General features: G+C 42.1%; 1 protein-coding gene across 5 annotated transcripts in view; it reads right to left on the reverse strand.

The window, feature by feature from the left end:
* Nucleotides 1-10,565, reverse strand: part of LOC115154594 (roundabout homolog 2) — a 171,129-nt gene extending 160,564 nt beyond the window's left edge. For all 5 annotated transcript variants that reach the window (XM_029700991.1, XM_029700993.1, XM_029700990.1 and 2 more), the window contains exon 1: nucleotides 9,823-10,565. In XM_029700991.1, coding sequence (XP_029556851.1) covers nucleotides 9,823-9,955 — 133 coding nt within the window. In that variant the 5' untranslated portion in view covers nucleotides 9,956-10,565. The remainder of the gene's footprint in view (nucleotides 1-9,822) is intronic.
* Between the last annotated feature and the right edge of the window lie 11,194 nt (nucleotides 10,566-21,759).

Below are 21,759 nucleotides of genomic sequence, written 5' to 3' on the forward strand. Positions count from 1 at the left end.
CCAGCCAGACCGAATATTGATAATGATGTAGGCTAAATCAAGCGTCATCAAATGTTATGCTGCTGTGGCAGTACTGTTAATATTTAAACTATGTAGCTAGCTACACACACTCGACTGGTGACCGCAGCTCTCAAGCTGCTGGATGATGTTTGGATACTGGTGGAGTGCATTCTCCATACAGGGCAGATTTGAAACAGGCACAACTGGGTGTGCACGAGCCCTGTACAGGGCAGATCAACAGGCACAACCAACGGACAGGGTGGCGGGTGACGAACTTGAATTAGTCAGGTAGACTTGCGGGCAGTAGCAGGCAGTGGGTCCCGAACAACAATGACAAAATATTTATACCCCCCCAAAGAATGTGGGGAAATTCTACCACCACCCAAAATGGCACTTTGGAGACTGGAAGGGCAAAGGGGCATGTACTGTGCACAGGTAGAGCCCTATCTTAGTGCCTGAGCCTGCTTTATTTTCACAGCTGGTTAGCAGAGCATGGCATGCTGGGACAGATACTACTGGGGCCATCTTCGAAAGAGGTCCGGGTCTTATTGACATTCCTTGCATAAATTGTAGAGAGAGAACCAGTCCCAGCCATTACATATTCAGAGATAGGGGCCTGTGCACACAGCAGATCTGAGTATGATGAAGCAGACAATAAACTGGGCGATGCAACATGATAAGGTTGTGGCTGAGGAGGCGAGTCGCAGACAAATGTGACCTGACAACGTGTAGCGGGGCTGTGAGAGTTAGTCCCTCATTTAGAGGTCCTCCATTAGGATGGTCAAGGTTACCCTGACGACAGCCAGATTACAACCCCGCATGGAATAAATAGACACCTTCATCTTCATGTTTTACCCTCAACATGCTTTAACCTGCTCACCCGACCTCTGCTGGGCTCAAAGCAGATGCTGAAGTACAGTAAGTTATGGAACCTACTTCTCTTGGATTGGCCATTCAAGCCACATCTGGTTGGGTAAGATATCAGGTTGTTGGCTAATCATAGAAATAGTGACAGATGTGCACAATGAGTTTGAGTGGAATGGGTGACACAGAGGAAAACAGATACCAGCTAGAGATGATTCACTCTGCTCTAGACCATGGACAACGCCAGGTGTGCAGAACTACAACCTTCAACAGAACAAGCCTCTGATGGCACTGGCACAGCCTCACATCATATTCTAGTCCTTTACAGTGATTTATGCAAGATGAGTAGCACATGTCATACCATGTGTCATCCCCTTTTTCAGCGGTTGGGCAGAAAAATGGGCCACCAATACAGGAAATACATGCACACACAAACAGTTCTGTTTTGATGTCATGTCATAATTATCTCCTGCCACTGTCACATCAGTGTGAATAGTAAAAGCCATCAGCCATGCTGCCTCCGCAGTTTGACTAAAATTACACAAAGAGCATGTCACTGAGCAGCTAGCCAACCACTGGGGCTATTTGTTTAGTGAGGTCAGTGAGGACATGATGGACGTGGAGGCATGGATCGCGGGCAGTAATGTCGAACATACACACCCGGCAGTCCCTAACTGTCACTTCTACTGATCTGAGACCTGTCCATCCTCATTAGGCCAAACACACAGACTGGGCAGAGGGGGCTAATTAACAACCACAGCTGAGCGATGACAGTGTTGGTGAGGAGGAGTGGACGAGCAGGAAGTGATGACAAACTGTCTCAGACTGTCTCCACCAGTATCTCCCTGAGAAATACTTGTGTGTGTGATGTTGCTGTACCGATTGTTATAGCTATATGCATATTTTGGGGTGGTCCAGGAATGAAAATGCCGTCGACAACCTAGCTAGCTAGCATTATCATCTAGAAACTAAACATACTATAATGTCAAGAATTTGCATATCTAGCTTTAGCTAGCTAATGCTAGTTGAAATTAAGGCATTGGGCATCTTGTGGGGTTTATGCAGTGTAGCTACATGATGCTATCGTTAGATTCCTTTGAGTACAAAACAGTCCGAATACAGAATATTCTAGCTAGCTAAGTAGCCTTGTTAGCTAGCTTGAACATTAGTTAGCAGCTAACGTAGCTAGCAGGCTAAATACACAACCCAACACTTACCTGACTTTACCAGTCCATGAGACCGGTAGCCATTTTGGCGTCACTCTTCCACCTTTCAATTTTTTCCCCAATGTTTCTGGATGGGTCATGAGCAGTCTTTTTCTCGCTTTTTCTTCTCTTTTGCGGTTGAGTTAATTCAGATCCAAGAACAGAGAATGATACTTGTTGGTTTTATGTGCTCTATTTGTTTCTGACGGCTGTAACATTAGGATTACCAGGAGTTGGAGGGATAAGGGAGGATGGGGTTGAGGAGATGAGAGGTATGCATGTCTGGCTAACTAGTCAATCCCATCATGTTACTATGATAACTGGACTCTGCTAGCCATGAGACCCTCCCGAGGGAAGGGCCAGGTCATCACACCAGGGTCAGATTGGCTCTTAACTCATAACAATGACTCCTATCACGATGGCCATAAAGGAGCACAGCAAAGATGGAGCTTGGCATAGTGTTACTACATCATGCTCATCATACTCTAGCACAGAGCAAGGAACTGCACCAGAGCATCTCCACATCCAGCCAGTCAACAAGGTGAACACTAAATGAGATGTTCTACTATTTCATCTCCAATGTTGGCAGGAGTTCTATAAATGTACTGTATTAATAGAATTACTCAGAAAGAATACCACTGTTTATGATTTTAAAACATCAGAAAAGATCAGGGGAGATTCTGTTTGGCTCTCATCTACTGTTGGCAAGCATGTTTGTAATGCTGCCCTGCAGGCCAGACTCTAACAGAGTGGTAGAGAAAGATATGGATGGAGATACAGTACGGTTCGATTCCACCGCCTTGATACCACATCCTGCTCAGGTATATGGACTACAAACTTCATGCTACACAATGCAAATGATTATTCACTGACCAAATATTTTTCCTATAATATATAATAACAACGATTTATCTTTGCATTACTCAAATGTAATGAGTGATGTGTAACAAGATAGTCCTGATTGTTTAATTCTCTGGAAAATCCTTCCCAGGTCTTAACTGCTTTTATGTCAGATCAAAATATCAGTGTTTTAGAGACTGCACAGAGAACCATATCAAAAAGAAACACTTAACTATTCATTATTCACTAGCTTTGCATTATTTGCATACTTAGGACTCGAAATCACTTGCAACACAAGTTTCATGCAAAAGTCTCCTATTGACTTGGATGATTTATACAAACCTCTTCATGATTCAGACCATCGTATTTCATATCTATGTTGTTACAGTCATCATCATCTAGTGTTATTGTTCCCACATCCTAACTCTTCCTTTCTCACCTCGCCCCCCTCTCTCTTCCTCTCTCCCTCTCCCTCCAGGTAGGCCCCCCTCAGTAAGTCAGTCTCCGGGGAGGCAAGGGGAGCAGAAGGGGGATCAGCTGTTAGCAGAGGCCAGGCTTCCGCCGGTGTCCCTTACAGAAAAACCACATGAATTTCACTTCATCTTATGTCAAGTTAAGGCGCTAAAACGTGACAACATGTAAAAGCAACACGTGATAATATGAAAGTACACATGTGAAAACATGATTTAGTGAAATAAATGTGACAACATGGGCTTGCAAAATTTCCTTTTTTACATGGGAAAATGCAATTTCGATTTTCACATGTGAGGTGAAAACATGTTTTTCTCCTCTCTTGTGAACAGGTGTTAACATGTGAACTCTACATTTAGTACATGTGAACATATGGTTTCACATGTGAACAGGGTTGGGGAGTAACAGATTACAAAAAACGGTAACTGTAATCTGTTACGTTACCAGCAAAACTATTGTAATGAGATTACCAAAGCTTTTGAAAAACAAAATGATTACTTCAAAGATTACTTTTAAATTCAGAAAGGATGTTTACAATTTTTTTTGTTGTTGACACTTCTCTGTTTTCTCAATGACATTCAAATCAGCATTGAAAAAGGTTCAAGTTTAAGTTTGTTCCACCTGAGCGAGTCTGACCACAAGTCAGAGACCACTATGATGACACACCAAATGTGTTTGATGGATCGTGGGAAAAGAGCAGGAATAGGCTTTTGTAGGCTACGGTCTAAACTATGTCTTCCAATGGTGCGACTGCTGTCAGCATTCAAAGATTATCCAACTTGAATAAAGGCTTGGAGGTAAGGATGACAGCAGTGGTGTAGTCTACGGCGATACGGATATCACTTATTATTGATATCTACATAGCGCATTGATGTGAATCATACTGCTGCTCTCTCATTTAGCTATTTGCGCCTTACGGATTGTGGTTGTTGTGATGGCTGGTCATAAATCTAAATGTGTATTTGAACCCAATAATGGTTGAATTCAAGAAGTTTAAGCTGCCTATCAATCATTATTTTTGAAACCAGTGGACAACCAGTGAAAAATGTGCTCTTGCAACAGCTGCATAGTGCGAATCCCAGCCTATGGAATAAACCCGGGGCTTTTATTGCTCAATCTAATTCATGCTGATACACACTTTTGATAGACTTAAAGGGGCGATTGCTACATCAATTTTTTTCACAGTCAAAGTTCAAAAATGGATGAAACAAACTCATGAACTAACATCATGAGGCATTTATACGTTATATTCTTCAAGAATCAATGGTGCATTTATTTATTTTTTACTTTATTTAACTAGGCAAGTCAGTTAAGAACAAGTTCTTATTTTCAATGACAGCTTTGGAACAGTGGGTTAACTGCCTTGTACAGGGGCAGAAAGACAGATTTTTACATTGTCAGCTCGGGGATTCAATCTTCCAACCTTCTGGTTGCTAGTCTAATGCTCTAACTACTAGGCTGCCTGCCGCCCTTCATCAAATCGTATCCACAAAACACCAGTCTTAACATCAACAGTGAAGGGGCGACTCCCGGATGCTGGCCTTCTAGGCAGAGTTGCAAAGAAAAAGCCATATCTCAGACTGGCCAATAAAAAGAAAAGATTAAGATGGGCAAAAGAACACAGACACTGGGAAGAGGAACTCTGCCTAGAAGGCCAGCATCCCGGAGTACCTCTTCACTGTTGACGTTGAGACTGGTGTTTTGCGGGTACTATTTAATGAAGCTGCCAGTTGAGGACTTGTGAGGCATCTGTTTCTCAAACTAGACAATCTAATGTAATTTGTCGTCTTCCTCAGTTGGGCCTCCCACTCCTCTTTCTATTCTGGTTAGAGACAGTTTGCTCTGTTCTATGAAGGGAGTAGTACACAGCGTTGTACGAGATCTTCAGTTTCTTGGCAATTTCTCGCATGGAATAGCCTTCATTTCTCAGAACAAGAATAGACTGATGAATTTCAGAAGAAAGTCTTTGTTTCTGGCCCTTTTTAGCCTGTAATCGAACCCACAAATGATGATGCTCCAGATACTCAACTAGTCTAAAGAAGGCCAGTTTTATTGCTTCTTTAATCAGTACAACAGTTTTCAGCTGTGCTAACATAATTGCAAAAGGGTTTTCTAATGATCAATTAGCCTTTTAAAATTATAAACTTGGATTAGCTAACACAACGTGTCAGTGGAACACAGGAGTGATGGTTGCTGATAATGGGCCTCTGTAGGCCTATGTAGATATCTCATAAAAAATCTGCCATTTCCAGCTACAACAGTCATTTACAACATTAATGTCTACACGGTATTTCTGATTAATTTGATGTTATTTTAATGGACAAAAAATGTGCTTTTCTTTCAAAAACAAGTCAATTTCTAAGTGACCCTAAAATTTTGAACGGTAGTGTATGTTTCCATTGATTCTTGAAGAATATATCTTATAAATGCCTCATGAGGTTAGTTCAACTGTCACAATCCATGACAACCCAAAATGTAAGCTTGTTTCACTCCAATGTTTGTAAACATTGTAAATATAAACACACACTGTATAGCCTCATAATATGGTTAATACAATCATTTGTATATCTTGGATGGTCGGTCCTTGCATCCATAGCTCTGTCTATTAATCTGAGAGTGGTTACATTTATCCAGGCCCATCCCTCAGCTTTTTACCAAAACAGAGGTGGGGCGTCCTTTTCGTTATTGTTTCATCTGTGGATTTGCCCTTTAAACAGCTGCATATTATCAAGATATCAAAGTGACACCAACTAAAAGGTAAACAATAGGCCTATAGCAAATGCAGCATATGGCATTCATTTTTCACATGTAAATAGCACTTTTTAGTGGTGCTCAAAGCATGCCATTCCATGAGCGCAGCATTTATTCAACTCGATTCAATGAGCCCAATCAGTCCTCCATAACAACAGAGTAGGGCTGGCTAATAAATCCTTAGTTTTGGGCTCATGCTCAGGTAAAATAATTTGGCTAATATATACTTCCATATTTCCAAGTCCTATTCTTGAAGATCAAGGGGTATAACATTTATTCGAATGACTGGAATTCTGATACAGTTTGGATTTTAATGAGGCGGAAGGTAACCTAGTGGTTAGAGTGTTGGACTTGTAACCGAAAGGTTGCAAGATCGAATCCCTGAGCTGACAAGATAAAAAGCTGTTGTTCTGCCCCTGAACAAGGCAGTTAACTCACTGTTCCTAGGCTGTCATTGATAATAAGAATTTGTTCTTAACTGACTTGCCTAGTTAAATAAAGATATAATTGAATCGTATTATTCTATGTAGTAGAAAGCGATGGGTTAGAAGAAGCCTACATAACAAACCCATAAATAAAATGGAACATCCAGCTATGTAAACTTTAACATTGATTTATCCTGCAATACATCTCGTTCATTTGGTAACAGACATTTTTGTCTTCTTCTAATGTCTCTTAAGGGGAAAGTAATCTAAAAGTAATGGAATGTAATCAGATTATGTTAGAGTTTGGGTAATCCAAAAGTGATTACTGATTACAATTTTGGACAGGAACTAGTAACTGTAACGGATTACATTTAGAAAGTAACCTACACAACTCTTTTGTTTTCACATGCGGAAATTTCAGCTCAACATGTGAAAACAGTGCTAATGTGATTTCACATGTGCTTTGTTTTTGCAAGGGAATGAAATGGTATGTTTTTTTTTAAAGAGTAAGTGGTACGCTGTTCAGCTAAAATAATGTACAAATCTTTAATCAATGACAATATGATTACATTTGACATGATCACTTAGTACTGACTTTTCAATATGACCCTACCTGGGATTTGAACTGGATTTGTGGTACACTGATCTTGCTGCTTTGCCACAAAGTCTGTAGCATGATAATATAATAGTTTTCTCGAGTGTATTTTTAAGAAAGCTTTACTTTGAAGTCCAAAGTGTAAGAATACAGGTGAAATGAGTCATTGACACACACGTGGCGTAGCAGGAAGATCAGAATGCCGGGAACCAAGAAGTTGTGTGTTCAAATCCTAGGTGAGGAAATGTTGAATAATAACTACTGTGTAAATAAACAAACAACATGTAATCATCTATGTCAAATATGTACTTTCAAAAAAACAGTGTATGTTAATTACAAGCACTTGTATTTTTATCGTAACGACTCATTTCTGTTTGCAGGGCATCACCTGTCAAATCTCATCTGAAAAATATTCACATATGAACATTTGAAAGGTTTTGTGATCACGTGAAAATCCACATGTGAAATATCATCAAGTGTTCCAAAAAGACATGGTTTCACATGTGAAATTTGAAGTATGTACCCCTCAAGACACTAGCCAAATCCTGTGTAACACCTAGTAATTACACTGTAGTTATGCAGATTTGACATGTACTCTGTGGCGTACTTGTGTGTTTATCCTCCCACTTGAGGATGACACCAGTATGGTAGACCCCAGTCAGTGAGGTTGAGCTATATCTGATCTGTTTTTGTGAACTCAACCAAATCAACCCAGATTATATACTTCTGGGGGTCAACTGCTAGCAACAACATTGAGTGGAATTTTTGAAGTGTGCATTCACGGGTTGGTAATTAGAGCCTATGTAATCTCTGGACGCCCAGCACATCTGTCAACAAGAGATTACAACCTTGTGATAGTTATTACTGAATCGGAATTCAGCTGAGAAGAAACAACACGTTAAATTGGTGAATTTAGTGGGAACTTTCCCATTTTGTAACAAGCCTGGTAACAAGCGTTCATTGTTACACCTCAGTAATTACCACCAATAACTGTACATGCTGTTTTACAGCGTAACTATTAGTTATTACAATTAACTACAATGTGTGTTACAGTGTAATTACACATGTAATAACACTGTAACAAGGACCCCTTAAAATGAAGTGTTACAGCAGGCAGGGAGGGCAGAGGAGCCACAGTAACAACCTCCTTTACATCCCCTCCATCCTCCCCTGGTTCTGCCCCGTTTACTCTGTTCCTCCACCTCCACCCACACTGCCATGAGGGCTGAGGTAAAGAGCAGTCCTCTCTCGCTCTATAGCAGCGGGTGGAAGATAGGGAGAACATCAGAGCTGTCATTCTCAGCGAGCTGAGCTGTCTATTGAAGGCTGCATAGATTGGTACAATACATGTAGCTAGAAGACATAGTGAAGTGCACAGCTCTCAGAGAAGGTTCCAACCTCAGGAACACTTTGCTCAACTAGCCCGGGTTCTCCTGGCAGTTGGAGGGTATGTGTTTTCAGTGTATTTCCATGTGCTCACGGCAATCATAATAATCTATATGGAGACATCTAAAAATATTTACCTGTGTGCTACACAGTAGTTTGCAGAAACGCTTTGTAAGTCACCCTGGATAACAATGTCATCTAAATACACATGAATCTCCTACCAGCAGAGGGATGAGTGCAGGGGTGAGGGGGGGACATGAAGAAGAGAGGGAGGAAAGAGAGGAAACGGACAGAAAATTTGGTTAAGGGGATCAGAGTGAGTTCCACCACTGGTCCTTTGAAGACGGGCACTGCACTGTGCTGCCAGGCAAATGAGGGGGTGGGGGCTAGAGCCAACAGGGAGATAAGAGAGGAGCAATAATCCAACAAACAGGATTAGGTAGTGAGGTGGATGAGAGGTGCTGGGTAGGATGGGTCACTACCACCCCTGCTCAGCCATTGGGCACAGTTGTAGGGAGGCAGTCCAAGCCATATCAGCAGCAACACACAGGGAGATAGGGGTGGCCCTGGGGAAGGTGACACCAGACCAGGCAGAGCCCCGGGGGTTAGCTGGGAGATGTGTGGCCTCTCATTAATGCATCTGTTCTGCATGGTCCCTATCATGACATGGCACAGGCACATGGGTGTTACACACTGAGTTCTCTCTGCCAGGCCAGACCTCTGTACTCCAGCATCATGGGAGCTACGGCCACACACAGGGACTGAAAGAGATGGAGTCCACCCACCTCACCTCAGAGAAGATCATGCAAAATCACTGCACTATGCAACATCTGCTATGGAATCAAAATGGCTCAAGTATAGACTTTGAAATCATTCAAGGACAATAGCAATTCTTGAACTTGGTACAAAGCAGTGGTCCAAAACTATGATCAGAAACATGGACACCAGGGCTTTCCCACACACCCCTCCAAATGTTCTTACTAACCTCTTTAAAACAGTTCAATAAACAGAAACAAGTGTCAGAGAGATATGAAAGAAAACATAGGCCATCGGCTCATATTCATGCCAGTGGTGTGATACAGAACAAGAATCTTAATTCCATATATTCTAATCAGAGGGAGATGGAAAAAGGATCCACTGCTCCCAATTGACTGACTTTATCACCATCGCCACAAACTCACAGCAGATCGCCAATCCTCAAAACATCACAGCCTAGAACAGAAGCATGATCTCTTACACAGAAGTCAACAGATCCAGAGACCGTCTGGACTTCTGTGTGACTTACCTCCCTTGTTCCTGTGTCTGCCTGGCGCCCTGCCCTGCAGGCTGACCTCTGGTCCTCCCAGGAGCAGGAAGAGAATCAGAGCAAGTTCACAAGCAGACACACATCCACATCCACACCTGGTCCTGGGTGACATCTCAGGGCTCAGTCTGGCACCTGGGTCTCCTCACACACACACTCTGGGTAGGTTCCACTGTGGGACACTACTGTCTCCACCCAGCAGTCTCACCAATCACAGGGAGGGCAGCATGGGAGATGTGTGTGGGACGGTCCCACTCTGTCTGCTACACCCTCAGTTCCATCCACATCAGTTCCAGTTCCCAGGTGCCTCTGCAGACACATTCATGGTATCCCCAAGTTGATGTTGATAAAGGGTGTTTTCCTTTGTTCTTAGTTGGCAGTTGGCTGTTTCTCTTGGGTCTGTCCACCATGCGATGGAGAGACTGTGTCTCCTTGCAGACAGAGCTGCTGTATCCACAATCACATCACCAGAGCGCTGTAGAAGCGTTGTGAAGTCCCTTTCCAGAGGATCCTCTTAGACAGCACTGCACAGGACAGCTTGAGGACAGAGCTGGCTGAGCAGAGTCACACAGCGTGGAGCTCTCCCTCACTTGCTCTGTTTCACACAATACTCTCTCCCTCTCTCTCTCTATTTCTCTTTTTCTCTCTGAAGGCTGAAACAGATGCAGGTAAAGCTGGTGCTGATTATAGTGGTGGTGATGGTGCTGATGGAGACAGTGGTGTTGATGGTGTTCATGGTGGTGAAAGCCTGCTCTTTCACCACAATGTGTTCACTCAGAGGAGACGTCCATGCAGGAGAGGAAAACACACCAGTCCAGAGGTATGAGCGCAGGGGATGGAGAGTGAGAGAATGAGAGAGAGTGTGTGAGTGTGAGAGAGGCACGAGTACAGTGTAACAGTGAAGCGAGCAGTGGAAAGAGAGTGAAAGAGAGATAAATGAAGCCAATGGTTGAGACGTGTGGAGGAATGTCAGGTTTGCGCGTGGAGAGAGGAGAGCGGAGAGGAGAGAGGAGAGAAGTAACGTAGACGGCTCTAATCCTCACACACAGGCAGGCAGGCAGCTCTGGAAGCAGCAGTCGATAGAAAAACACTTTCCGAGGAGAGAGATGACAGCTTCACCACGCGGCTATGTCAGCTCAGCGTCATAGATCAGTGTGGAGAGAGTGAGAGAGAGAGCAGGGGATGTGGAGAGAGGGAGCTGACTTCAGAGAGTCGGGGGGAAGTAGAGGGATATGGAGGCAAGGAAAAGAGAGGAGAGGGAAGGGAAGGGGGTGGAGAGGGGTGATGTACGTTCCTAGCTATCTCTGGGGTGTGCAAGGTTTTTCACCACAGTTACAGGAGTTGAGCGAGTGAAATTAATGTTTATCAAAAGAAACCCAATCGCCCTCTTACATTCTTTACATACAATGACTATCTTCCTCTTTCTTGCCCTTACACCTGTAAAGGTGTAAGGGCACATGCCAATTGCATGCTTCCGCAAAACTTGAGACATCTGTGGCATTGTATTGTGTGACAAAACCACACAATATAGTGGCCTTATATTGCCCCCAGCACAAGGTGAACCTGTGTAATGATCATGCTGTTTAATCAGCTTCTTGATATGCCACACCTGTCAGGTGGATGGATTATCTTGGCAAAGGTATGTAAAGCAGGTGTGTAAACAAATTTGTGCACCAAATTTGAGAGAAATAAGCTTTTTGTGCATATGGAATATTTCAGCGATCTTTTATTTCAGTTCATGAAACATGGGACCAACACTTTACATTTTGCTTTATGTTTTTGTTCAGTATAGATAAAAGGAGATGCAAGATTAATGAGGTCGTGTGCAAATGTGTGTGTGTGTATGTGTTAGTGATGCACAGATCAGCTGTTTGTTCACCTGCCTGCAATTGCTGATAACTCATGTTACCACCTGACTGTAAGAGAAGTGAAAATCTGAGGCCCGCACTGTACAGTCAGAGATGCCGGTATTCTTTTTTTTTACATGTTTTCTTCTTATGTTCCAACATTTTGGTAGGCTATTTGTTATTAAACTTGTCTATAATTTTCTTCTGTCATTACTTGTTACCCTAGAAGAGTAAATAAACCGTTGCTCACCAGAAAATGGCATACATCAATAGAATGCTTCAATCTAGTTGACATCAGTAAAGTTTTCACATCGATAGAATGAATGCTTCAATCTAATTGACATCAGTAAAGTTCTCTTTCACCTCTGCTTCTCTTGTGCAGCAAAGACGTTTAGGGACCAGGGACACAGTGCAGGTGAGACCTTCCCACCTAAGAGAAAACGATAGCAGCGATGCCCTGTTGCTTATGGTGACTCAAGTGGCCATTGATTGACCTCATGAGGTTCCATGAAGCATTTCAATTACAATGCAATAACATAAAAAAAATATGGGAAAGATTTTCTATGCAAAATTTCCAAATGATGTCAGTTTGACAAATGTTAAGGTAATTAAAACATTTGTAAATGACCCAACATGTTTCTGGTAAGATTTCAGTTTGGCTTGGATGCAAATTTTATGTGGTTGAAATACAATCAACTTTTATGAAGCTGATAAAGATAGCACCTTTACTGTGTGTGTGTGTGTGATGCACAGTCATTGATATCTGTGCCATTAAACCCCTACAACTCATCCAGAACGCCGCAGCTCGTCTGGTGTTCAACCTTCCCAAGTTCTCTCACGTCACCCCGCTCCTCCGCTCTCTCCACTGGCTTCCAGTTGAAGCTCGCATCCGCTAAAAGACCATGGTGCTTGCCTACGGAGCTGTGAGGGGAACGGCACCTCCATACCTTCAGGCTCTGATCAGGCCCTACACCCAAACAAGGGCACTGCGTTCATCCACCTCTGGCCTGCTGGCCCCCCTACCTCTGCGGAAGCACAGTTCCCGCTCAGCCCAGTCCAAACTGTTCGCTGCTCTGGCACCCCAATGGTGGAACAAGCTCCCTCACGACGCCAGGACAGCGGAGTCAATCACCACCTTCCGGAGACACCTGAAACCCCACCTCTTTAAGGAATACCTGGGATAGGATAAAGTAATCCTTCTAACCCCCCCCCCCCCCTTAAAAGATTTAGATGCACTATTGTAAAGTGGTTGTTCCACTGGATATCATAAGGTGAATGCACCAATTTGTAAGCCGCTGTGGATAAGAGCGTCTGCTAAATGACTTAAATGTAAATGTTAAATGTATATCTTCCAGGTAATTGAAATGCTTCATGGAACCTCATGAGGTCAATCAATGGCCACTTGAGTCACCATAAGCAACAGGGCATCGCTGCTATCGTTTTCTCTTAGGTGGGAAGGTCTCACCTGGGCTGTGTTATGATCAGTACTGCTTTTCCATAGAGGGAGCATTTCCAACACACATGGTCACACTATTTACTGCTTGTCCAACAACCTGTCATGATCCAGTCCTAATACTGACACTCATAAGTAAGAAAACTAGCTCACAAAAACTACTACATGTTTGTGCAAGAACCAAGTTAAAGAGGATATCTGCAGGTCAAAAAACAACAAAGCAGGCATGCCACCACTTTTTTGATAAACAATAAATCAATGAGTATCTATCATTCATTTAAACGTCAACAAAGTTATCTAGCAATCGCAGATAGTTTCAGAAAAGAAATATACACATACAGGGCACATACAGTTGGAAGTTGGAAGTTTAAATAAACTTCATTCGGAGTAATTAAAACTTGTTTTTCAACCACTTCACAAATGTCTTGTTAACAAACTATAGTTTTGTCATGTAGGTTAGGACATCTGCTTTGTGCATGACACAAGTCATTTTTCCAACAATTGTTGACAGACAGATTATTTCACTTATAATTCATAGTATCACAATTCCAGTGGGTCAGAAGTTTACATACACTAAGTTGAATGTGCGTTTAAACAGCTTGGAACATTCCAGAAAATTATGTCATGGATTTAGCTACTGATAGGCTAATTGACATAATTTGAGTCAATTGGAGGTGTACCTGTGGATGTATTTCAAGGTCTACCTTCAAACTCAGTGCCACTTTGCTTGCCATTATGGGAAAATCAAAAGAAATCAGCCAAGACCTCAGAAAAGAATTGTAGACCTCCACAAGTCTGGTTCATCCTTGGGAGCAATTTCCAAATGCCTGAAGGTACCACGTTCATCTGTACAAACAATAGAATGCAAGTATAAACACCATGGGACCACGCAGCCGTCATACCGCTCAGGAAGGAGACGTGTTCTGTCTCCTAGAGATGAACATACTTTGGTGCGAAAAGTGCAAATCGATCCCAGAACAACAGCAAAGGACCTTGTGAAGATGCTGGAGGAAACAGGTACAATATTATCTATATCCACAGTAAAACGAGTTCTATATCGACATAACCTGAAAGGCAAGGAAGAAGCCACTGCTCCAAAACCGCCATAAAAAAGCCCGACTGGTTTGCAACTGCACATGGGGACAAAGATCGTAGTTTTTGGAGAAATGTCCTCTGGTCTGATGAAACAAAAATATAACTGTTTGGCCATAATGACCATCGTTATGTTTGGAGGAAAAAGGGGGAGGCTTGCACGCTGAAGAACACCATCCCAACCGTGAAGCACTGGGGTGGCAGCATCATGTTGTGGGGGTGCTTTGCTGCAGGAGGGACTGATGCACTTCACAAAATAGATGGCATCATGAGGGAGGAAAATTGGACAATGACCCCAAGCATACTTCCAAAGTTGTGGCTAAATGGCTTAAGGACAACAAAGTCAAGGTATTGGAGTGGCCATCACAAAGCCCTGACCTCAATCCTATAGAAAATGTGTGGGCAGAACTGAAAAAGCATGTGCGAGCAAGGAGGCTACAAACCTGACTCAGTTACACCAGCTCTGTCAAGAGGAATGGGCCAAAATTCACCCAACTTATTGTGGGAAGCTTGTGGAAGGCTACCCAAAATGTTTGACCCAAGTTAAACAATTTAAATCCAATGCTACCAAATACTACTTGAGTGTATGTAAACTTCTGACCACTGAGAATGTGATGAAAGAAATAAAAGCTGAAATAAATCCTTCTCTCTACAATTATTCTGACATTTCACATTCTTAAAATAAAGTGGTGATCCTAACTGACCTAAGACAGGGAATTTTTAATAGGATTAAATGTAAGGAATTGTGTAAAACTGAGTTTAAATTTATTTGGTTAAGGTGTATGTAACTTCTGACTTCAACTGTATACAGTTGCCTGATGACTCATCCTGAATTAAATTCCGCTACTCTATTGATTGCTACATACATTCAGTCTGAATCTGCCATCCTAGAAGTTGTGTGACTTCCAAAAAAGGAAGTACAAAAGAAGTTAATCAGCGATTGGATAGTCTCCAACAAATCAGAGTATCAAAGTTGATAACATCTTCATGTAGGCCGGTGTGGTGATATTGATGGTTTCTCTGAATGGATGGCTTCTACTGTTGTGGCTAGATGGAGTACAGCTCCATTTAGTTGTAGTGTAGAGGACAACTGTAGCATTTTAGCTTAGCCTAACGCTTTTCCTAACCTGCGTTAGTTCTCCTAACCTGCTACAGTATGTAAGGTCTCTTCTGTCCGTAGCTGTACTCTGTCTAGCCACAACTGTAGAAGCCATCAGTTCCAAGAACCTATCACCACACCTGATCTGGCCCAACCAATCGGTTTACATTATTTAGCAGACGCTCTTATATAGCATTAGGGTTCAGCATTTCTGGTTAATTGCCTTGCTCAAGGGCGCATTGGCAGATTATTTACATAGTCGGCTAGGGGATTCAAACCAGCAACCTTCTGGTTACTGGCCCAACACTCTTAACCACTAGGCTATCTGCCATTTCTGGGACCAATCTGAACAGTCAGAATGTGTTCGCATTCCGGGAGTCGTCAGGGAGGGAGGTAAATCCAGACTCATCATGGAGAAGAAACGTTAATGGCCCTGATGTTTGGCCGGAGTGATGTGGATGGGTAGCCAGGCAACATATACAGTGCATAGGTTGGAAAAGTATTTCATACAGATATGCAGTGAGATCTCTGCTTGAGACAGTGTTGTGACTGTGAGCAGGTTGACAGTTGAAGTAAAACAAGGCATCAGTTACAGCAGGGAGGCAGTCAGTGAGACAGTCAGTGAGGGGGAGAGGTTGTCATAGCAGTAGAAGAACATCCACAGGCCTGCTTCTGCACGGTGACAGCAAATTACAGGCAGTCAGGGTTTGGGCACATGTGACAAGAGAGATTCACCCCTCACTGGAAGAGGGGAAGAGGAGAGGGGAAGCTCAGGAACTTGGGGGTAGGTAGCAGGGGTTGGAACCGGTTCAGGGAACATAAACGAAAACCGGAAAAGAACGACATTTTTCGAGGGAACATAATCAGAATCTGGAACGAAAGTGATCTGTACTGTTCCATAACAGAACTGTTATTTTAAAAGCATGGGAATTGGTTAATAACGTTATGGGCATTTTTTTCAGTCGCACAAAAAACACAACAAAGCACTTATGCAAAACCCTCCCTCTGTCACTCAGAAATGTATTCCAGTGTCTGCCTGCCAGCTGGAAAAACTTTGCCAGTGTGTGAGTGTGTAGGCTACCTGCCCCCCCCCGAAATATATGTTACTGTAGCCTACTGACGTCATTATAAGAGGGATTCAGAATACTAGTTAAGGATACTATAGTTATCACATTTCACATTGGATTTATTAAATACAAAAGGTAAGACGTGTTTTTAATTCTGGTGCTGCTCAGCATACAGTGGGGGAAAAAAGTATTTGATCCCCTGGTGATTTTGTACGTTTGCCCACTGACAAAGAAAGGATCAGTCTATAATTTTAATGGTAGGTTTATTTGAACAGTGAGAGACAGAATAACAACAAAAAAATCCAGGAAAACGCATGTCAAAAATGTTATCAATTGATTTGCATTTTAATGAGGGAAATAAGTATTTGACCCCCTCTCAATCAGAAAGATTTCTGGCTCCCAGGTGTCTTTTATACAGGTAACGAGCTGAGATTAGGAGCACACTCAGGGAGTGCTCCTAACCGCAGCTTGTTACCTGTAAAAATGACACCTGTCCACAGAAGCAATCAATCAATCAGATTCCAAACTCTCCAACATGGCCAAGACCAAAGAGCTCTCCAAGGATGTCAGGGACAAGATTGTAGACCTACACAAGGCTGGAATGGGCTACAAGACCATCGCCAAGCAGCTTGGTGAGAAGGTGACAACATTTGATGCGATTATTCGCAAATGGAAGAAACACAAAAGATCTGTCAATCTCCCTCGGCCTGGGGCTCCATGCAAGATTTCACTTCGTGGAGTTGCAATGATCATGAGAATGGTGAGGAATCAGTCCAGAACTACACGGGAGTATCTTGTCAATGAGCTCAAGGCAGTTGGGACCATAGACACCAAGAAAACAATTGGTAACACACTATGCCGTGAAGGACTGAAATCCTGCATTGCCCGCAAGGTCCCCTTGCTCAAGAATACATATACATGCCCGTCTGAAGTTTTGCCAATGAACATCCGAATGACTCAGAGGACAACTGGTGAAGGTGTTGTGGTCAGATGAGACCAAAATGGAGCTCTTTGACATCAACTCAACTCGCCGTGTTTGGAGGAGGAGGAATGCTGCCTATGACCCCAAGAACACCATCTCCACCGTCAAACATGGAGGTGGAAACATTATGCTTTGGGGATGTTTTTCTGCTAAGGGGACAGGACAACTTCACTGCATCAAAGGGTCGATGGGCGGGGCCATGTATCGTCAAATCTCGGGTGAGAACCTCCTTCCCTCAGCCAGGGCATTGAAAATGGGTCATGGATGGGTATTCCAGCATGACAATGACCCAAAACACACGGCCAAGGCAACAAAGGAGTGGCTCAAGAAGAAGCACATTAAGGCCCTGGAGTGGCCTAGCCAGTCTCCAGACCTTAATCCCATAGAAAATCTGTGGAGGGAGCTGAAGGTTCGAGTTGCCAAACGTCAGCCTCGAAACCTTAATTACTTGGAGAAGATCTGCAAAGAGGAGTGGGACAAAATCCCTCCTGAGATGTGTGCAAACCTGGTGGCCAACTACAAGAAACGTCTGACCTCTGTGATTGCCAACAAGGGTTTTGCCACCAAGTACTAAGTCATGTTTTGCAGAGGGGTCAAATACTTATTTCCTCATTAAAATGCAAATCATTTTATAACATTTTTGACATGCGTTTTTCTGGATTTTTTGTTGTTATTCTGTCTCTCACTGTTCAAATAAACCTACTATTAAAATTATAGACTGATCATTTCTTTGTAAGTGGGCAAACGTACAAAATCAGCAGGGGATCAAATACTTTTTTCCCCCACTGTACACATCCTTGTTAGCTAGCTAGCGAGCGAATGTTAGCTCTGCTCCAATGTTAAGCCAAGTCTTCGAAGTTCGAAGACATTCCTTCAAGTTCGGCTTCTATCAAGTTCCTTCACAGAAGTCGCTCCTCTGTAGGTATAATTCTGTGAGCATAATTCAGATAATGCATGTTATAACAAGATGCCCGGTGCTTCAATCCTCCTCCACAACCCTCTCTCTCTCTCTCTCTCTCTCTCTCTCTCTCTCCTCCCACCCACAAAATCTCACACGCTACACTTGTCTGTCCATCACACATGTAAACGACTATAGATTGTCCAAACTATAGCAAGCTGCTCTGTCCTCTGATTGGTGAAGTAATTTAATGTCAAACTAAATGTAAAAAAACTAAGATTTGTGAGCATATAGATCCTCAGAATGACCGAAAAAGGTTTTTATCTTTTGATATTTGAGACAAAGTGTGCTAATTGTACCCCTAATTTTGATTATTATGTAATGCACATAATATCCTTTTATTAAATGTCCCTCTGCAAATGTTTCAACAATAATTGAGCAGAATGGTCACAGGGCTGACCAGTGCATATGCAGCAAAATGAGGTCCAGGCAGGTTCAGCTTTTCAATCTGGGCTCCAGTCCTCAGAGATACAGTGACATTTCACCTCTAACATGGGACTGACTGCCCTTCATACGGAGTCTATTGAAGCCAAGCGGGGAGGGAAATGTAATATCTGATGATTCCCTTTTCCACTGAACAATGAAAAATGAAAAGGTACTCATGAAACACCAAGGGGTATCATAGTTTAATCAAGTATTGTTTATTATTGTGGATCTTGGTAAGCGATATATAGCCTATTTTCGTATTAGAACTAGATCATAGCATAATAACCAAACACATTTACCCTGTTTTTTTCTCAGTGAGACACGCAGACTGTATTCTTCAAAATCTCTCATCATCATTGATTATTCATTAACATAATTACATATTCTCTTCCCCAGAAATACATATATAACATTTTATACAATGGGTGGCAAGGAGTGTGACATACAGTGCCTTCAGAAAGTATTCACACCCCTTGACTTTTTCCACATTGATTAAATTTAGATTTTGTGTCATTGATCTATACACAAAGCAGAATTATGTTTGTAGAGTCAATAAGTATTCAACCCTTTGTTATGGAAAGCCTAAAGTTCAGGAGTAAAAATGTTGCACAATAAGTTGCATGGACCCATTCCGTGTTCAACAAAAGTGTTTTTTGAATGCTTACCCCATCTCTGTAGCCCACACATACCCATAAACCTAATGGTCAAACACGGAAATGTTTCCAATTGTTTTACCACCATTCATTTTATTCATTGTGGATTTTAGAAACACGTTTTTTGTAGGCTTACCCTGGAATGACGTTTTTGATAACCATGTAAATCTCTCTCGGACAAGATGACTTCCATCAATACATTAGGCTCGATTTACTCTCAGATTCTAAAAACCTAATTAGCTTCAAAATAGACATCATGCAAGACTACAAATCCCTGCAAGCTCCTGCACATCATTTCTAGCTGACACCTTTGCTTTGATACCTAGCTACCTTGATCCAAAACAAAATATATATTGAACATTTCAACTTAGTTACATATTTTATTTAACTAATACTTGTCTTATTTATACATTTGGTCTTGTGTCTTGTACAGAATACTATCCTAGTAGCAGTTCGATATTTATAATGTGCCACGAATACTAGCTGCTTTTTTTCTCCAAATAAGCTGAAGTATATACGTATCTAGCTATCTAACTAGGTGATATTAGCAACATACCCTTATCCTCTTCTCCTTCAACCGGTGGAGGCCTTTTTTTAATCCCTTTTTTTAATCACAAGGTGACATCTATTTAAATTAATGGGTATTAGAGCAATTCAGATCTACTTGTTAACATGTTCTGTTGCAGATTCAAAGCCAGATTAACTCATTGCAGAATGTATCCAAAATAATGAATAAATAAGCATATTTATTTGACAAAAATGCACCTAGTCAACTGCAACAATTACATTGTTTTAAAGAAATCAAAATAGTAAACAATGCATGCATATGCTTTTTATACATAACATACACTACCGGTCAAAAGTTGAAGAACACCTACTCATTCAAAGGTTTTTCTTTATTGTTACTGTTTTCTACATTGTACAATAATAGTGAAGGCATCAAAACTAGGAAATAACACATTTGGAATGCATTTAAATTAACAGGTGTTAATTTGTGGAATTTCTTTCCTTCCTAATGCGTTTGAGCCAATCAGTTGTGTTGTGACAAGGTAGGGGGTGATATACAGAAGATAGCCCTATTTGGTAAAAGACCAAGTCCATATTATGGCAAGAACAGCTAAAATAAGCAAAGAGAAACGACAGTCCATCATTACTTTAAGACATGAAGGTCAGTCAATTCGGAAAAATTCTATAATTTTCAAAGTTTCTTTAAGTGCAGTCGCAAAAACCATCAAGTGCTATGATGAAACTGGCTCTCATGAGGACCGCCACAGGAAGAGAACACCCAGAGTTACCTCTGCTGCAGATGATAAGTTCATTAGAGTTACCAGCCTCAGAAATTACAGCCCAAATAAAGGCTTCACAGAGTTCAAGTAACAGACACATCTCAACATCAACTGTTCAGAGGAGACTGTGAGAATCAGGCCTTCATGGTCGAATTGCTGCAAAGAAACCACTGCTTGGACAAAAATAATAAGAAGAGACTTGCTAGGGCCAGGAAACACGAGCAATGGACATTAGACCAAATTTGTCCAAACTGGAGATTTTTGGTTCCAACCGGCATGTCTTTGTGAGATGCGGTGTGGGTGAACGCATGTGTATTTCCCACCGTAAAGCAAGGAGGAGGTGTTATGGTGTAGGGGTGCTTTGCTGGTGACACTGTCTGTGATTTATTTAGAATTCAAGGCACACTTAACCAGCATGGCTTAGCGGGAATATCATTTGTTTTTCAACAGGACATTGACCCAACACACCTCCAGGCTGTGTAAGGGCTATTTTACCAAGAAGGAGAGTGATGGAGTGCTGCATCAGATGACCTGGCCTCCACAATCACCCGACCTCAACCCAATTGAGATGGTTTGGGATGAGTCGGACTGCAGAGTGGAGGAAAAGCAGCCAACAAGTGCTCAGCATATGTGGGAACTCCGTCAAGACTGTTGGAAAAGCATTCCAGGTGAAGCTGTGGTCCTGTGTGGCTCAGTTGGTAGAGCATGGTGTTTGCAATGCCAGGGTTGTGGGTTCGATTCCCACGGGGGACCAGTATGGGAAAAAAAAAAAAAGATATGAAATGTATGCATTCAGTACTGTAAGTCGCTCTGGATAAGAGCGTCTGCTAAAATGTAAATGTTAATGTAAGCTGGTTGAGAGAATGCCAAGAGTGTGCAAAGCTGTCATCAATGCAAAGGGTGGCTATTTGAAGAATCTCAAATATAATTTATATATTTAGATTTGTGTAACTATTTTTTTGGTTACTACATGATTCCATATGTGTTATTTCATAGTTTTTATGTCTTCACAATGTAGGAAATAGTAAAAATAAAGAAAAACCCTTGAATGAGTAG

Source organism: Salmo trutta, chromosome 19 (assembly GCF_901001165.1).
Source record: "Salmo trutta chromosome 19, fSalTru1.1, whole genome shotgun sequence".
Classification (NCBI taxonomy): Eukaryota; Metazoa; Chordata; class Actinopteri; order Salmoniformes; family Salmonidae; genus Salmo; species Salmo trutta.